Source organism: Pieris brassicae, chromosome 4 (genome assembly GCF_905147105.1).
Source record: "Pieris brassicae chromosome 4, ilPieBrab1.1, whole genome shotgun sequence".
Lineage (NCBI taxonomy): Eukaryota > Metazoa > Arthropoda > Insecta > Lepidoptera > Pieridae > Pieris > Pieris brassicae.
In genome coordinates, this window is record NC_059668.1 from 7,586,326 (window position 1) to 7,605,680 (window position 19,355).

Below are 19,355 nucleotides of genomic sequence, written 5' to 3' on the forward strand. Positions count from 1 at the left end.
GGGTTTTGGTCACCTTCCTCGGTGACCATCCGTGTTGGAATTTATTGTATATAAGACTTTGGTGCTAGGTAGACTTTATTATCTTTTTTTCTGTTGTTTTAGCAGATGACCATAATTAAGTGTTGCCCTTATCCCTCTCTCCCATTCTATTCTATTGTAATTCTTCTTTTTTCTAAAATGTAATGTAGGTAGTCGTTCTTTATGTAATATTTTTGCTTAAACACATTTAATTAAAGAATCAGAGCTACTATTATTAGCCAGTGTCTTTATGCTCTGCCGCCAATTCACTTTATTGCTGGTCTAGTTTTATAGAAAAATAACATTTAAACCACTTGATGGTGTTGCTTTCTATTCAGCTACGATGATTCATTTTCTTCAATACCGAAGAATGCAAAAACTCTTTGTCTTCAAGTTGAAGTTGGTTCGTTTCTCTTGGTGCTCCTGATTTTCTTCATGTTTCTCTTACGTAACAAAAACATTTTCTTTCATATTTTCTGTCACTTAGTTTGTAATATTATTCCCAATGTTGTGTATCGTTATTTTTATGCATTCAGTATATTATATTAGTTCTTTGTGTGTTTTGGACTGCATAATTAATATTTTATACTTATTCTTCTAAATTAATTGAGACGTTTTTTGAAGATAATCTTTACTCTATGTTTTGGTATTAGTACCTCTTGGTATATTATGTTTTTGAAGTATTTTTTATTTGTGGTTAAATATTTCACTGCTTTAGCGGCCTCTGTTATTTGTATTAAATTATATTGATTGTAGTGGATCTTCTCTACTAATATATTGTTGTAATATGGATTTATTACAATAGAGGGCATTGGTTTACCATAACGGTTTCCGTTTTGAAAATCCATATTAATAATTCCCTGGTTACAAATCAATTTTGATTGAATTTCTTATTACGAAATTCCATATACCTTAGTACTGCACTGTTCCTGTCCGATAACTGGATTTCAGTTGCGAACAAAGAAAGTAAAAAAACCATCAGTGCATAGCACACTATGACTGTTTAAAAGCTGTATAAATTTCCAGAATGTTTAATCTGGATTAAAGGCATTTAAAGATTTAAAAAAGCTTTAATAAAACAGAATTTTCAAGAAATTCAAAGCTGGGAATAGGATCTTGTGTATAATGAAATAGCGAAAAGAATCCCTAGAAATACAAAAAATGCGAGAGATGCTACGCTTTTCCACGCTGAGTTTTGTATAGTAATAATAGAATTATATATATTTTAAATTTATTTATTTGATATATGAATTCTTGGTAGTGATTTTTTTTCAAATAAATAAAATAAATTTCAAAATTGAGTTACACATTTTTTTTAAAATAACAAATACCTTAAAGGGGCTGAGTTCATACATAAATAATTGTTATATTTTATTACGAAATAAAAATGAAAGTTACACACCAACGTCTGACAGTTTGATGAGGGTATGAAATTTGACAGGAGTCCACCTGTGACCCGTCACGGCACAAAAAATCACAAATTACACTGACAATTGAACCAAATTTTTATACAAATCGAATATTTGTAATCTCATTTTTTAAAGATTTGGTTCATTGTGTACTTTAATTCCTGTTAAAAAAACAGTTTACAGGCCACCCAAAAGGCTTTATGGATACCCCACGTAAATTAAAATTAGGACATTTGAACAAATAATCTAATAAGATTCAACTCCATATATTATTCAAAGAATAAATTCCATCTGTGGTTCGGATATTCGCTGACAGAGGGTAGCACTGGCTTTCAGAGAAACGAAATTAATTTATGATTGGATGAATATCAACCAGACTTCCTGGTGAGTAATAGTAAGACTTTTTTTTATGTAATAGCAGGCAAACGGGCCAGAGGCTCACCTGATGTGAAGCGATACCGCCCCCCATGGACACTCACATTGCCAGAAGGCTCGCAAGTGTGTTGCCGGCCTTTCAAGAATTGGTACGCTCTTTTCTTGAAGGACCCTAAGTCGAATTGGTTCGGAAATACTTCAGTGGGCAGCTGGTTCCACATAGTGGTGGTGCGCGGCAAAAACTGCCTTAGAAAACGCTCAGTTGTGGAACGACGGACGTCGAGGTGATACGGATGGTATTTTGTATTTTTCCTTGACGTCCGCTAATGAAACTCAGCTGCGGGTATTAGACCGAACAACTCCCCATGGTAAATGCAGTAGAAGATGCAGAGGGACCCAACATCTCTACGCAACGCCAAGGGATCAAGCCGCACGGAAAGTGATTGGTCGTCGACGATTCGAACCGCTCTTCGTTGAATACGGTCAAGTGGAAGGAGCTGGTACTGGGGAGCTCCCGCCCAGAGGTGAGAACAGTATTCCATGTGGGGCCGAATTTGCGCTTTATAGAGTTGCAAGCGGTGGCCCGGAGTGAAGTACCGTCTCGCCTTGCTGAGCACACCAAGCTTTTTGGAGGCTAATTTAGCCTTCCCTTCCAAATAACCGCGAAACTGGACGTTATTCGATATGTCAACGCCCAATATTCCGATGTTAGCTGAGGCTTTAAGAAGAGTGCCTTCAAAGAGGGGAGTAGCGACAAAGGGAGATTTTTAGCGGAAAACGCGCATACTTGTGTCTTCTTGGGGTTAAATTGGACTAGATTTAGTCTACCCCAGTCCGAGACTCCACGTAAAAGAGTTTCGACTTCAGACACAAGTTTGTTCCGGCACTCATCAACAACAGCCCGAGAAATACCTGCCCGGCCCGTGTAAAAAGTATCCCCAGTGCTGTCGTCCGCATAGCAATGAAGGTTGCTAAGTTGCAACATATCATTAATATGCAGAATAAACAGCGTCGGAGATAGGACACAGCCTTGTGGGACACCAGCATTGACGGGTTTAAGGTCGGAACATGCTTCGTCGATGACGACCTTAATGCTCCGATCAGCGAGAAAGCTGGAAATTCAGTTGCATAATTTCTCGGGGAGCCCATAGGCTGGAAGCTTCGAGAGCAGTGCTCTGTGCCACACCCGATCGAAGGCTTTCGCGATGTCCAAACTTACCGCCAGCGCCTCCCCCTTGGACTCAATTGCCTCTGCCCACCTATGTGTCAGGTATACAAGGAGGTCACCAGCTGAGCGACCACGACGAAAGCCGTACTGAGAATCGCTAATCAGCTGGCTGCCCTCTAGATACCTCAAGAGCTGGCCGTTAATAATGGTTTCCATAATTTTGGAGAACAAGGAGGTTATAGCTATTGGACGATAGTTGGACGGATCAGAGTGATCGCCTTTTTTAGGGATCGGGTGTATCAAAGCTGTCTTCCAGCACTTCGGAACAGTGTTGAGGGAGTACAGGTACCGGAAAAGGCGCGTTAAGACTGGAGCCAACTCAGGAGCACATGTACGCAGCACAATTGGGGGGATGCCATCAGGCCCGCTCGACTTATGGATGTCCAGGGAAAATAAATGTTTACGGATAGCACGTTGTAACTTGTTGTATGTATGTGTATCTATGTATGTATGTAATGTAACTTCAGGCATCGTAGTATCACACCGCAATAATGTCCGTGGTTCCTTCCCCTGATCATCCAAAGTTGAGTTCGACGCAAAGAGACAGCCTAGAAGATCGGCCTTCTCTTTTGCAGTATGGGCCAGTGAGTCATCCTCCCTATGCAGTGGTGGAATAGAGGGCTGACAGAAATTCCCTTGGACAGCTTTGGCAAGAGACCAGAAGGCTCGAGTTCCCGAAGGAAGGTGGGCCAATCTCTCAACAAACCTGGCAATATGCTCTGACTTTGCCTTAGCGATTTCCCGTTTGAAGGACCTAGAGGCTGAATTGTATGCTTTTTTACGTTCGCCGATAGCCGCATCACAGGATGTCGCCGCTTCTGCCCAGGCTTTAAAGCATTCACGCTTACGGCGCAAAGCCTCTTTGCACGAACGCCTAAACCAAGGCTGGGACTTGCCACCGACCGGCACCGCAGAGATCGGAATAAAAAGTTCCATGCCCTGCAGGACCACATCAGCGACAGAGTCAGCGACAGCATCCGGAGTACTCAACGAAAAGCAAATGGGCCTCCAAGGGTAGGACGCAAAAAAAGACCGCATCCCGTCCCAATCTGCTAACTTATAGTGCCACATACGGCGACAGCCCGCAAAGCTAGGCCGTAAAGGGCGCGTGAGCGGCACAATGCTCCGTACCACACAATGATCTGATGAACCCAATGGCGGGTCAACAGAGACTTGGTAGGTCTCCGGATGTGAAGTCAGCAGAAGGTCCAACAAAGAAGGTTTATGACCATCCACATCTGGTATTCGCGTAATCACAGGGACCATTTGCGTCAAGTCGTAGGCTAAAGCAAAGTCGTGAAAGGATCTTCCCGCGTGATCGGTGGTTTCAGAGCCGAGCCAATCGGCATGGTGGGCCTTAAAATCGCCAAGTATCACGATTTCAGCGGTAGGAATCCTTTCGAGCAGGGAATCTGTAGCCATTTGGATGTGCTCAATGAGTCGGTCAGTTTCGGTATTTCCGCTATAGGACCTATACAGGCATGCGTAGAACCGCGGATGGTCATCGCAGTTTACGCGCAGCCAGAGGTTAGATAGGTCCCTTCCTTCAAGCGTCCCGAGGCGACGAGAACAGATATACTCTCTGACGTACACGCAAACTCTAGCCCGCGGCACAAATGAATGTTCCAATTTGTACCCCGGGTAGGAGAGGTAAGAAGTATCAGCTGAGTTGTTGAGTTGAGCCCCCTAATATTTGTGAAGTCCACGGCGAGTGTGGATGAGGGTGCCTTTGTTGGATTGCTCCGTTTGCCCCGAGACCGATAATTAATTTTTTTAAAGAGCGCAGAATTGCCCCCCCCCAGAATACGAAGGGCAGCCTGTGCGTCCACCACCGGGTGCTGAGTGTCCCGGTGGTGGACGCCCAGAGGGGGATTCTCCACCGCAAGCGCGTGTGGTACCCCCCTGTGGTAGATTCTGATTCTTCTGCACCTTCATAGTTCTTGTGGGGGGGGGGGGGGATGGGCTCCGGGAATCTTTCTCACCGCACGAAACGCGAGTACAAGAAGGCGAACCTTTTGTATCATTTTACGCCGGTTTTCTGAAAGACAGTGGTACTACCCCGGTCGTACCTGCCCGTTTGGCTGAAGCCAGGAGGCAACAGCATGGCACTCCCACTAGGAAGGGATTGACTGATTGCGCTGGTGAAATAACCTCTGTCACAGGTTATTTCACCAGTGGGCGATGGGGTCGTCGCGTCCCGACGCCTACAAGTATTGTGTTACACACACTATACAGTCTAAGCCTTGAGGATTTGAGGAAATCAAGATGTTTGGCGGTTGTGTGAGGTACATTTATGAAGGAGGTAGATATAAGATTTTTCTTTCTTCAAAAACGCACGACTCTTTACAATGTATAGTTATCCTGGAACCCAAAGAACTAAACTAAAGGCACAACAAAAACTTTAGGTATTTAAAGTAGCTAGAATATTAGAAATATTACATTTGAAAGTAAATCTAAACTATACAATTACTAAACTAGCATTTTATATGCTAGACATATTGATTATGTACTTTTTGTATAAATAATTCAATTAATAAATTAGCTAGATCTTTTTTATATTAACTATAAAAGTACATTTATTCTGGCAAATGCATCGCATTATGATAAGCTAAAAAATACAGTACAAAATCTTTTCGACAATCTTGTCGAAAGAATATCTATTCGACTTTTTTAAAAACAGCTTTAGATTTAGTGCAATTAATCGAACCTCCGTGTTAGATGCAACATCTACGGGTAAATGATTCAAAGGTGGAATGTTTACCAGGTTCAATGGGACCCCTTATGTGCGTTATTCAAATTTGGTAGAGAAATGAAGCCGTATAAAACTACCAAAGGCACACTTCTGCGTTTGTTTCATATTATTATTTTTCTATAAATAGAACCTTTGATATATGTAGTCAAAGTTAGATCTAAAATATATCGATGTCCATATACCATAACATGTACCATATACATTTGAGCTGGTACATTATGCACATTGGTTAAACGAAATATGAAATCAAATTCAGTGTCATATGTATTATATAATAACTTTAATTAAATAACAATCCATTCTGCATAAGACGAAGTAGCATCTGCTGGTTCTTTAATGGATTAAAGAGAGAGAGATGAAGAGAGATCATTAGATCATCGAGTGATAGCAATGTTGGTTCGTTGTCCGAGTTTTAGAACAGATCCTATTTTTAAATTTACAATATGAGTATCTATCAATTATATTTAACACTAATTTTAATATTTAGAATATATAAGTAATATAATTTATTTAATGGTTTATGAAGGGCGCAGGTCAAAAGACAGTACAACTCCTTGTTAAGTCTCATCCCGCATAAGTTTAACATAGATTCCAAGACTTTTCGGCGAGTAAATGATGTCAGCAGCTTTTGAATTTGTGTTTTTTTTACATTTAATCTTAATGAATAAGTGTGAGTGTGAGTTGCTGCGAGTCTACAAAGCAAAAAACCTTTAGCAATTTAAAGTTTTTTTTATATGTGTCTTTACTAAGACATCATGGAACATTACGATGTAGCCTAACTTAAGACTAATAAGTAATTTAAGTCTAACCTAATTTGTTAAAAGTATTTTTATCATAAGGACGTGTCCAATAACACTACTTACGGTCTCTATTAAAGGGAAGACACTTTGTTCTTGTGTTCTATTTTTTCACTCAACGTGATACTAACGTGCACTATCACTAATTCACTAGTTCAAATGGTTTTGTCCTTTTCAGTCTTCTCACTGGGCCGTGGTGTCAAGGAGTTGAATAGCCGCGACATTCACGTGATGGTGGGGCCTATGTTAGCGGGCTCCAGGAAAGCAATTTCAAGTAATAATTGTTAAGAAAAAATGTCACGAATGAAATAGAACTTTATATATTAGAATGTGGTTTTTAGAGCAGCCTCAAAAGTAGATTAATATTGGTATTCGATTCATATTTTAACAAGTTGGCATTTCGTCAGAGTTATGATGTAAAACCAGGAAAGGCAAAGGTTTTTCAAACATATATGTATCGAACTAAATATATACCGTTGCATTGAATGAGAAAATTCTGCTGTTTTATTAATATAGTTTGAGCTGATAATGATAGTCCAGTCGCTTTTAGTGTATTGCCTTGGCTTCAGAGTACAGAGTAATAATTGAGATTAATAATTGGTTCATTACTGAACCAACAATAGTTTTTCATACAAGCAAGATAGGAAGTTTAAGTTAGATATGGAACGAAGTATAAGAAAGACGTTATCCTCACATCTTTTGAGGCACCAACAGTTGAAAGAGTTCCAAAATAATGTACTACCAGCAAAGTTTACCACGAGTTATTTTCTTTGAAGTATTTTTTATCGCTAACTCATGAGATACGTTCTTTTACGATATTTATGAAGCCCAAATTAAATTTATGAATATTTATTCTGCAAAGTACGTCACAGTCTCTTTGAAGCATTTTATATTGATTTGAATTATATATGTTTAAGGAAGTTTTTGAGATTTTGTCGAAGTTATAACTGTGTGAGAATCTGAGTGATACATGTTGCGGACAGAACTTAAGTTTTGAGTTAGAACTTTGACGGCTACACGTGGTAGACACTGCAGTCAGGAAACAGCAAGTATTCAAGTTATAATGCGTTACGTCTTAGCAAAATGTATAAATGTTGCTTATATAGAATATAAATTATGTAACTAATTTACAGGAACACATATGATGTGACGTCGTCACATGAGTGACGAGTCTACTTTCCGAACTTCTTGAAGGTGAAGGGACGTTGCGTAGAGATGTGGGATATTCTACCACATGAAGATTGTTTTACCATGGAGAGTGTTCAGAGGAGTGGTTCGGACTAATAATACCTACAGCTGAGTTATATCATCGGACGACAAGGCAGAATATAAAATAGCATCCCAATTTAGCGTTTCTTCAATTTTTGCCGCGCACCACTACTATGTGGAACCAGCTGCCCACTGAAATATTTCCGAACCAATTCGCCTTAGAGTCCTTCCAGAAAAGAGCGTACCGATTCTAAAAGGCCGGCGCGCTTGCGAGGCTTCTGGCAGTGTGAGTGTCCAGTATCACTTAACGCCAGGTGAGTCTCCTGCCCGCATGTCTCCTGCAACATTAAAGAATTTGTTTCCAATTCATTCATCAGAGCACCACTCTAAAGTGGTCTAAAAAACATCTAAATGTACAAAAGCGGAAATTTAGGAGTTGCAATATCAGTTGATGCATTTTATTGCATAGATACCACTTACTATTCTATTACTGACGAGTGAAATATTTACGGGAAAATAATAAATTTACTATAGATATTTTTAAATTTAAAGCATAATTTTTTTTAATTATCATTTTACTGCAGCGATACGAAGCTTGTAATATTGTAATTAGGTGTAATATAACACGAATAACAAAATTTTACCTTCACATAGCCACAACTATTGTATCCTGGACTGGATTATATTTTATAAAGGAAATTTGATGTTTGTTATAACATTCTATTTTGTTTATTAATATTATTAATTTGACATTAGCTCAAACTCAATTAACATAAATATATTTCAATATAAAAGGTATCATCTTAATACCAGGATATAAAACTGTTTTGTTAAAAGATTTAAAGAACGATTACTCAAATAACTCCCTCCTGTATCCTACTAAATCCTAATAGTGATTTCTATCGACGCAATATCTCAGATCTATAAGGGTAGTGTATTCAAAGTTGAGGGTAAAAATCCTTTGACCCAACACTTTGATGTTAGCCTTTGGGATCGAATGCTATAATTGGACCCTTCGCAGACCAATTCAAAAATATTTATATCAGAACACCGTTTATTGTTGAAAATATTCATGCGAATTTTTGGATAATGCGTTGTGATATATTTCAATACAACATCTTGTAATTAAAGTTACTTTTTTTATTATAATTCAAATAATAATTAAAGTCAACTTATTAATAAATATTATGTACTGCCGAAGCGAGTACGCGTTGAGTTGAGAACATGCCAAAGAGGAATGGAAAGGAGCATGGCGGGTGTAACACTGATACAAAGAAAAAGAGCAGAAGAGATAAGATCAATGATCAAAGTAGAGGACATTATAAAGAAAATAAGGCAATTGAAATGGCGATGGACCGGACACAAGACGAGAAATAGCAGGTTGAAATGGACCAAAATAATTACAGAATACCAACCACGCGATAGAAAAAGAAAAGGAGGAAGAAAGAGCAAGAGATCGGCAGACGATATAAAGAGATTAGGAGGCACAACTTGGACAAGAAGAGCTAACATCAGAAAAAAATGGAAGCAGCTATATGTCACAGGACATGCTGATTCCTTAAAACGGCTCATATTATGTACTGGGTGTCAGTAATAAAGGCTATTAATATGACCCATATAATAAAGCCACGCGTATTGCTATCCGTAAGACTTTATTTATAGTATTCGTACAAAGAGAAAACTAAAATCATAATAATAATCATAAAAAATAAAATTATATATAAATATATACACATAAAATTTAAACATAAAATATTTTCTACATTAGTATTTATTGACCATCCGCCATCTTCAACTAAATATACTTCTGGTTTTTACGTTCGTAATGTTTTAATAATAAATAATTCGATTAATTTGTATTTTTTATTCTACCAACAAGAAAATATTTTGGCCTCGCTAATCGGTAACGTTAATATGGAATAATGACATACAATTATAATCCTATGATACTTTTTTGTCTTACTGACTCTTAACTTTTGTCTTGTCTTAATGTACGATAGTTTATAAACATACGGTGTTTATAGACAATGCAGCCGCAAGATCAGCTTCATTTGAAATCAAAGTTTAAGCGTAACAAAATAATTAAATAAGTTTTCCGCAACTGTAAATCCGTTTGACATAACAGTTAAACAATTAAATATTAACTACATCTGTCGCGTTTCAAACCACCTGTGTCTGCGATAAAAGTAATATTTGTACGCTATTTAGTTACGTTTAATCATATACTATAGAATTTTTATTCAAATAGAATATAGGAAAATATCTTACAATAATTAATTATACATTTCTAGTGACAACGTTTTAAAAAAATTATAGATTTTTAACCAGAATATAATTTGATGTATTTTTTAGTGAATAAAAGTTATTGAAATCTATGAAACGACGAACTATTAAATATTTTTTTAAATTTTAGTTCTTTCTTTCTTTAAAGAGAAACAGTATACTCAAGGAAAATCTATAAAACTACGATGAATAAATGTAACATTGTAACGTCAATATTCCAAACTCAAATATAAATGATGATCGCGCTTCTTGAGGAAAACAGACGAAAAATCGTAAAGATATATCGGCTTTACATGTACAAGTTACTCAAACTATCTACGAGTCATAGTTCTTAATTCAAAATAAAGATTTCCTTTAACAAGAAAACATAAGTCAAATCATCTGACTATAAAAATAATTATATTAATTTATAAATTGGTTGCTTTGACAAAAATTTGAAAGTAACAATTTTGTTTAATAACAATCAATCCTAATAACATGTGAAATCACCGAAAATAACATTTAAAGAATCAATAACATATTTTGTAGTACGGTACCCAGCTCAGTCGGTCTGCCGCGTTCGTAGAGTGCGGGCGTAGCGAACGGCTACGCTTCGGTACAGAACGTAACGAAATGCTACGGGTGTTGTTATAAGTGAACAAAATGATTTGTGCGTGCATTTTCGCGTTACTGTTTGGAACTGTTATTGGGAACCCGGCTAAAATTGGTATGTACTTAATTTTGTGAACAAAGGAGGCGTTGCGTGGGGTTCAGGAATTTTAGCATTTATAAAAACTATGATTTATAGCGTTTGAATAAGTGGTTGGAACCTTAAACGCTTGTGTATTACTTTGTTTGATTTATGTTTTAACTATATTTCAATATAAATGGTTTGTGGTTTGCGGTATTTATATTTATGATGATATTATAATTATATTTTGAAATTGACTTTAAATACAATAGGGCAATTGCGGTTTATAAAATATATCAGTTTTGTGATAAAACTATTTTTTTTAATTCTTCATGATTTTTAATAATTTATTTGTAACCATATAGATTTAATAAAAAAATATATTTAACGAAATATTTTAATATATAAAAAAATCTCTGGGTAATACATAACATTTGATCTCAAGTATCGTATGTTTGATAACAATATTAATTAGCTCAATACAAACATTTGATTATTTATCATTTGTGTCTTATGACTGTTGTTTATTTAAAATATAGTTAGTTCAGATTTAATAATGACTTACGTTCGAACTCGTCGTCGACTTATTAAAAGGTTCGATTTCCAGTTCAACAGTGATTGATCCGAGTTGGTTGAGGAAAGTGAGGCGGCATTTACAACACAAGACTAATCTCAAAATCTCAACAAAGGCAATCTAAAGATCAACGAGATCACAAGATTCAGAAATTTATCTACGTCTCGCCTTATTAAGAGAGGATACAACTTCACTTATTTCAAACGAATTTTAATAGTATCTTTATAGAAATTATTATAGTACACGCCTTTTATTAAAAACATATTTTTGATTAAAATGTTCCGATGTCACTATTTAAAACTTGATTATAAATTATATCTTTAAAATAACTTACCTTACAAATATTATTTAAATTATATATTAATATAATTACATACAATAACATTTGATTAATTTTTATCAAATTTATTATAAATAATGTAGTTATCGAGTACATACGTAAATAAATGAGATCACTACGACGGTGATAAGCAATAGTCGGAAACACATAATTTTTCATATAGCGGCTTCTTTGGGTTAATTATCCCTATTATACAAATACATACATCAAAAAACATTCACATTAAAGAGTTGGATAAGGAATAAATAGGTTATAGTAGTATTGATGATAAAAACGATGAGGATAACATAGCTGTAGAGAGCGAGCAATGTATCGAAGAGTCGAAAAATAAAGATGAGTGCATGCCTTTGCTCAAGATGGGGTTCAAAACTTGCACTCAAGAGACAACCAAATACTAAAATGTATTTGATGCGGTCCAAATTCAAACCGTTTTCTGATTTTTTTTATACGTATAGTATACCCTTGGGCCGTGGGGTTGAAGTACAAAGGCACTAATTAAACTATGTACTGGTGACCCCAGAGCTGGTGCTTTCTTCGAGCAACGAATACGTATCGCAATACTGCCAGCGTTAAAGGTTACACTCCCAAGGGGACAAAACTTTTCAAAATTATTTTAATTTTATTAATTTTTAATTATTTTTATTATTACTAGGTTAAGAAAATTTAAATATTAATATATTAATAATAATAAATATTTGATTGTTATGATTGATGTTTGAGTTGAAAATATATAAAAGGCTAATAATAATATTAAATATTGACGGATGATAAAGAAGATAATAAAAACTAATACATTCACAAAACGTTTCAGTTAGGAGGCACAGAGGGCTTACATATGTCTATAAAAGATAGTAGTAGTTCTGAAATGAGAAATCAACCTTATTAAATTGGATTTAGTTATTAGCTTAAAAGTATAGCATATATTGTTTCTTTAGTTCATAATCTATACGTTTTACAATAAAAATAATTTAAATATAGAATCTTTGACGGAATAATTAGCGTCACCAAATACGACATACGATTTATAAGTATAAAAATGAGGTCAAATAAAATCTACGTATATCAAGTCAAAGATAGGGCCCGGTTATAATCTGTGTTATTCGAGTCACGCGTGCCTCGGGGCGCGTGAAAAACACAACGTGACGTAAAAAACGAGCCAAGATTTGTTTCAGTTACGAGCTTGTGACAAATAGAGAGCTTTCTGTCGGGGACGCTTAAGTGGAAATCGAGATAATGTCAAACTATTTGTATTCTTTGTCATTTGTCAATATAAGAGCATATATACGTTTATTATGTGTAATAATCTTTTGTGGAACCACTACAGATAAACGTGTGTCCAAATAATAATTGTCATGTATATATGTGTGAAACAATATTTGGTAAACCAGATTGATGATTAGTCAGATGTAGATTAATTAAATGCTAAACTAAATGCTGAAAGTTAGAGACCAAAATAATAATGATATTCCTATTCAGCTAAATGGAAAACTTTTAAAAACGAATAATAGTAATTTTTAAAATAACTAAGCTAATTAAATTAAGTGTACAACCAAAAACTTGTTTAAACCTAACAACTGATTTATAGTATAAAACATACAATTTACAATCAATAACAGCATTCAAAACTTACACAAAATATAGGTTTTTAAACATATTAAACTAAAGATGACTAATCATGTTTTAGAATCGTCATTTATTTTTTTTGCTTCATAAAATTGTGTTATATAAAACTTACTATATTAGTACAAAATTGTGATCGTAATGCACTTAAATTTTTGTGGTCCATGAAAAGCTTTGCGGCTTAATAATTGGGCTATAATAGGCTCATAAAGTGACCTTATACATCAAAGGGTTTTAAAATTATTGAAATTCTTCGTCATTATTATACGTGAGCGATAAATTATATTTAAATGAATCAAACGAATGCTAAATACTAAACAAATTAATCTCGATGCACAGCAAATGGCACAAACGATTTGTCACGGCACGCCGCGCCGGCGCCGGCACAAATGCGCTCCAGAGACAATTTGCGCTTTACTTGACGGCTATTTAACTATCACGATTGTGTAATTTAACTGTCTACTGTAACAAAGGTTTGCGTATCATTTACGTACTTCTAGTGAAGCTAGCATACGTATATATGTACCTTTGGTGACACACTAGTTTTCTCTGTTAATTTTTACGATAATAAATAGCTATTGTGCCACTGTATGCAAAACAATGAACTATTTATAAGAAACGTCCTTGAAAATATGAAAATTATACAAATGACAAAGCGCTACTTTTTGAAGAAAGATGCCTAAATTAAAATTATTGATCCTAAAAGGCTTGAAATGTTTTGTTCAAAAGATTTATACAGTCCTTGTTTAGTTTATTAACTGAACATACAAATCTATCCGACCGGAAACGACGGTGTATTTCCATCACAAACCAATCGCCATTTCAAAGCTTGGCCTCACAAACTTTGGTTGAATAGCCATTCAGGATATTCCATGAAATACAAAATTTTATTTCAGATATATACATCGATACGTGGTTAAACCTGGGTGTATTGAATTGGATACGGTCGACAAAATTTTTGCTCCGCGTAAGGCACAGAACACTAACCTATATACATATTAATTTATATGCCCTGAAGTATCTTATTTTATAGATTTACGAGTACAATATTATGTGTGTATTAAAGTTAAGTATATTTCTAGTTTGTAACTGTACCAATTCTCCATATATAGTTAAAACGTAACATATACAGTTTTATCTCCTTGATAGAACAAGGTAAAGTAATAAAATAAACAGTTAATATATAGAAAAAAGTCTCAAAGTAAACTCAATTTATCTATGCTCATCGTGAAACGTCAATATTAAAAGCCATCATCAAACAAAGAAAAATACAAAGTAATTCAATATCCACACAATATTCCATTTGTATGAGTTCTTAAAGTATCAGAATATTAATAGCAGATTCAATAATCAACTCTATAGCATGAAGTTAAGGGTGAGAATTCCATGTATGCCACTGTAAACTAAATTGACTCCGACAGACCAACCCTACCACTTAAAATATCCCCTTTTGGGGTGGTTTTTTAGATAACAGTGATAACGAAGTGCCGAAATGTAAAATTGTCTCCGAAGGTTTTATATGACACTTTTTATTGTCGTATAAAATATAAAACTAGGACTAGTTTTTCATCCACTGTTTCTAAACAAACACATTTTTTTAATCTGAAAAACAGTTACATGTTGATTTATAGACTTGTGTTTTGTTATATTTATGCGGAAAAGTGCTATTAAGTTATAATCTTTGACTTATCATTACTGTAAAGTTAAAGTAGGTTTACTATTATACTACCAAACTAGTGTATTACGAGTATATATCATTATCATAAAATTGATTTCCATATAAAACTTTGATGGGCCGGAACGGAATAGGTCAAAGACCTGTATATTCATCGTATCCAAGAAATTGTGATTATAGGTATTAAAACTATAGTAACGCGCACAATACCAGTGTCTAGTATCTATATACTATAAAATAAAAATCAATCCATGGCCCTAAAACCTCAGCTGGATGTACATAGTGGTGGTGCGTGGCAAAAACTGCCTTAGAAAACGCTCAGTTGTGGAACGACGGACGTCGAGGTGATACGGATGGTATTTTGTAGTTTGCCTTGACGTCCGATAATGAAACTCAGCTGCAGGTATTAGACCGAACAACTCTTCTGAACACTCCCCATGGTAAATGCAGTAGAAGATGCAGAGATCTCTCTCTCGATCAAGCCGCACGGAAAGTGATTGGTCGTCGACGATTCGAATCGAAATTCGTTGAATACGGTCAAGTGGAAGGACTGGGGAGCTCCCGCCCAGAGATGAGAACAGTATTCCATGTGGGGCCGAATTTGCGCTTTATAGAGTTGCAAGCGGTGTCCCGGAGTGAAATACCGTCTCGCCTTGCTGAGCAGACGAAACTTTTTGCAGGCTAATTTATCCTTCCTTTCCAAATGACCGCGAAACTGAATGTCATTCGATATGTGAACGCCTAGTATTCCGATGTTAGCTGAGGCTTTAAGAAGAGTGAGGTGATCAGCCTTCTGTACCTGACGCACGCCGTTGACTGTTTGGGTCTAAGGCAAGTCGGTTTCCTCACGATGTTTTCCTTCACCGTTCGAGCGAATGTTAAATGCGCACATAGAAAGAAAGTCTATTGGCGGACAGTCGTGAATCGAACCTACGACCTCAGGGATGAGAGTTTCACGCTAAAGCCACTAAGCCGACACTGCACGGCCAACATTTATATACTATAGTGAAGAGAATATCTGATATTAAATTGCGTTCATTATTTCCTATTATTCATTTGGCACTTTTCCTATATGTTATAGAAATGGAAGCCAAAATCATAGGAAGAATCTATAGTTATGTTAAAAAGAGGAACAACGTATGTAAGACTGTAAACAAATTCAAAATTTCGTTCACCATGAAAACATTTTTTTGAAATTACCTAGCAGGGAACACGGTATTATAAAATATTAACGCCAGCCTAAGTATAATTTAAGCATTCAATCTATTTTTATTAATAATTTCCGCAATTAATTTCAGCTTTCGAGAGCGAAAGTCTTTTTACAAATTTAATAAGCTCAAAAATGCAACAGAGTTTTTATACTAATTAATTCAATCACGTTAACGGGTGTGTACTGTTACATTTAAGTATGATATGCGCACCATTTTATATGTTATGGTTGATTATTACTAGCATTTTCTTCCTTTACATCTAATTAAAATAATAACAACAATTTTCCACCCCGCTGTAAGGGCCTTGTAAGTCATATTGACCACTGTATTTCTCGTTGGCTTATAAAACAACAACGCAATTCGACTAATACTACCACTTAACGTGATTCCTAGATCAAATGCAGTTTATGTGTGATAAGAAATAATATGATAAAATTATGGTTAGTAGGCAATATCTTACATGCCTGATTTTAACAGCCTTTTCTAATTTTTACCTACGTTCGTGTGATCACTTCGCAGGCTTCACGGAGCGACCTCACTGCTCCGAGGATTTCTGTACGTTGGTTAGCCTCAGCCAACTGTTCACTGCTGGTAAAGCCATTTTGGACTGTCTGCAGTCAGCGTTTCGCGACCATCGTTGATTTTGGAGTTCTGCAGATCTTTGGCGAATCCAGGTTCGCACTTGTGAGAAGAGCTCGTGCTATTAAGTAGCGATTACGGGCGAGGAGGCATAATTCCGGAGCCTCTCCTCGCAAGCACGTCGGCAGCATCATTGCCGAGAGATTCACTGTGTCTTTTTATCCACTGTCGAGTAACCCAGTTTGTCACGGTTATTATCCCCTGTACATTATGAATGACACTCCAGTATCAGTTTGTTGTTTGTCTTTTTATTCTCTAGCGCCATCAACATAGACGCATTGTTAGATACGAAATAATGCAGAAGTTATTAATTCTTAACTGCTGCACGCCTTTATTTGCTCCGGTTAGAGCGACAAATTCACATAAAAAAATAAAGCTGTGTGTACCTAGGGATAAAGGATGTTGATGTTGAGATCTCTGTTTATGAGCTACGTAATATATGTATATAAACGTAGCTCATTCAGGGGCCATTGATCACGTTCCTCTTCTCTGATTTGTACATGGTATTTCCTGTTAAATATGTGTTGATTAGCGATCCTATCACATGGCGCTATGGGAGGTTGATACCCTATCGCACTGATGAGAATCGCTGTGTGTCTACTGTAGTGGTTTCCCCCCTAAGATCCAAATAATATAACTTATACAATTAAGGTTTGTTTATTTGCGCTATATTTAGACATGAGTTTGTGGCATAACAAATTTGATTATGAGCGACACTTAATTTAAAAAAAAACATAATAGATAAAATTAATTAATGTGGAAGTTAAAGTGTGGCTAAACAATTTTATTTTTAATTTAAAGTGACATTACTTCAAGTTAGCCACTTACCAGTAAGGTGTAAGGCCTAAACAATTAGCTTAACTGCTGCTTGAAACATTAATGGACATAGTAAAATTCATCAGCCAGTCTAAGTATAACGGTGCAAAATTGAAAAGACGCTTCCGACTTATCAATTTACCTAACGAAGTGCACGCCCTAATTCGACAGGGTTGGCTCTCCGCCAAAACTGTAGCTTAGCTTTCAAATTATAAGTCGACCTACTTTGTAAATTTACTGATATTGTAGGTGAGCTATGAAAGTTCAAGAATAAAACTAAATTGTTATGACTGTATTCAGAAGCTTTTATGATTGCGTGACATTTAACTCCAATTACTTTTTAAGGTAACTTAAATTAAGTTATTTAACTGATGGCCTTGACTCGTTGGTTTTAAATAACCTTAATTGCAATTTCTATTTAGCAAATCACCTAAAGATTATAGGCAAAACGACCAAGAGTAAAATATTACTTAACATCAATGTCGATATTACAATAAATAAGGTATAAAACACTACATGTACTAAAAAAATGACTGGGAGACTGAAAGTTTAATTGTACGATGGAGACACTAAAACCAGAATGTTTATTTTTTTGCAATGATATATTACTAGGAAAATTACTTGTATAGTAAAAATATCAGAATACAACTTTAGCGAATTAAAGACAATATCACTCATCATAACACACGCTAGCTTCCTTTTTGAAATACATACATTTATAATTCCTGTTATATATACTTTCAGATTGCAGAGATCTGATAATATTAAAAATAATTTATTTAGCGAACAACGCCACCCAACCTAGTTAAATATAATGAAGAACCTTTGAAGTAATACACTTTATTTCCAGACAATAATTATGCGTTCATTTTCCGTGTTTATTATGGCTTAGTTTGAATTATCATTCGCCGTTTATTTTCAGTTGCTATGCGGAAAATTTGTAAATGAATTTTCGCGGCAAAGATCTTTCGTGAATTATGACAATTATTTATTTAATTATACAGCGTTTTAAAGGTTTTTTTGCTTTTAAGTTAAACATATTGTGTAAGTGTTTTAAATTCACTATGAAAACTCGTTTAATATATATTATATATATATATATAATATATATTAAACGTTATATTCGATGTACGATGGAGACACTAAAACCAGAATGTTTATTTTTTTGCAATGATATATTACTAGGAAAATTACTTGTATAGTAAAAATATCAGAATACAACTTTAGCGAATTAAAGACAATATCACTCATCATAACACACGCTAGCTTCCTTTTTGAAATACATACATTTATAATTCCTGTTATATATACTTTCAGATTGCAGAGATCTGATAATATTAAAAATCATTTATTTAGCGAACAACGCCACCCAACCTAGTTAAATATAATGAAGAACCTTTGAAGTAATACACTTTATTTCCAGACAATAATTATGCGTTCATTTTCCGTGTTTATTATGGCTTAGTTTGAATTATCATTCGCCGTTTATTTTCAGTTGCTATGCGGAAAATTTGTAAATGAATTTTCGCGGCAAAGATCTTTCGTGAATTATGACAATTATTTATTTAATTATACAGCGTTTTAAAGGTTTTTTTGCTTTTAAGTTAAACATATTGTGTAAGTGTTTTAAATTCACTATGAAAACTCGACATATTCAACCTACGTATTGAGATTTAACTGTCCTAGTCAACTCGTGATCTCCACGTATATAACACATCGGTTTTTTTTAAATATTCAAA

The 19,355-nt window shown here is 35.3% G+C and overlaps 1 protein-coding gene across 1 annotated transcript in view; it reads left to right on the plus strand.

Annotated features, from left to right (window-relative positions):
* Positions 1 to 10,645: 10,645 nt before the first annotated feature.
* Positions 10,646 to 19,355, plus strand: part of LOC123708890 — a 68,302-nt gene continuing 59,592 nt past the window's right edge. Inside the window, exon 1 of the mRNA XM_045659887.1 lies at positions 10,646 to 10,777. Coding sequence (XP_045515843.1) covers positions 10,714 to 10,777 — 64 coding nt within the window. The 5' untranslated portion in view covers positions 10,646 to 10,713. The remainder of the gene's footprint in view (positions 10,778 to 19,355) is intronic.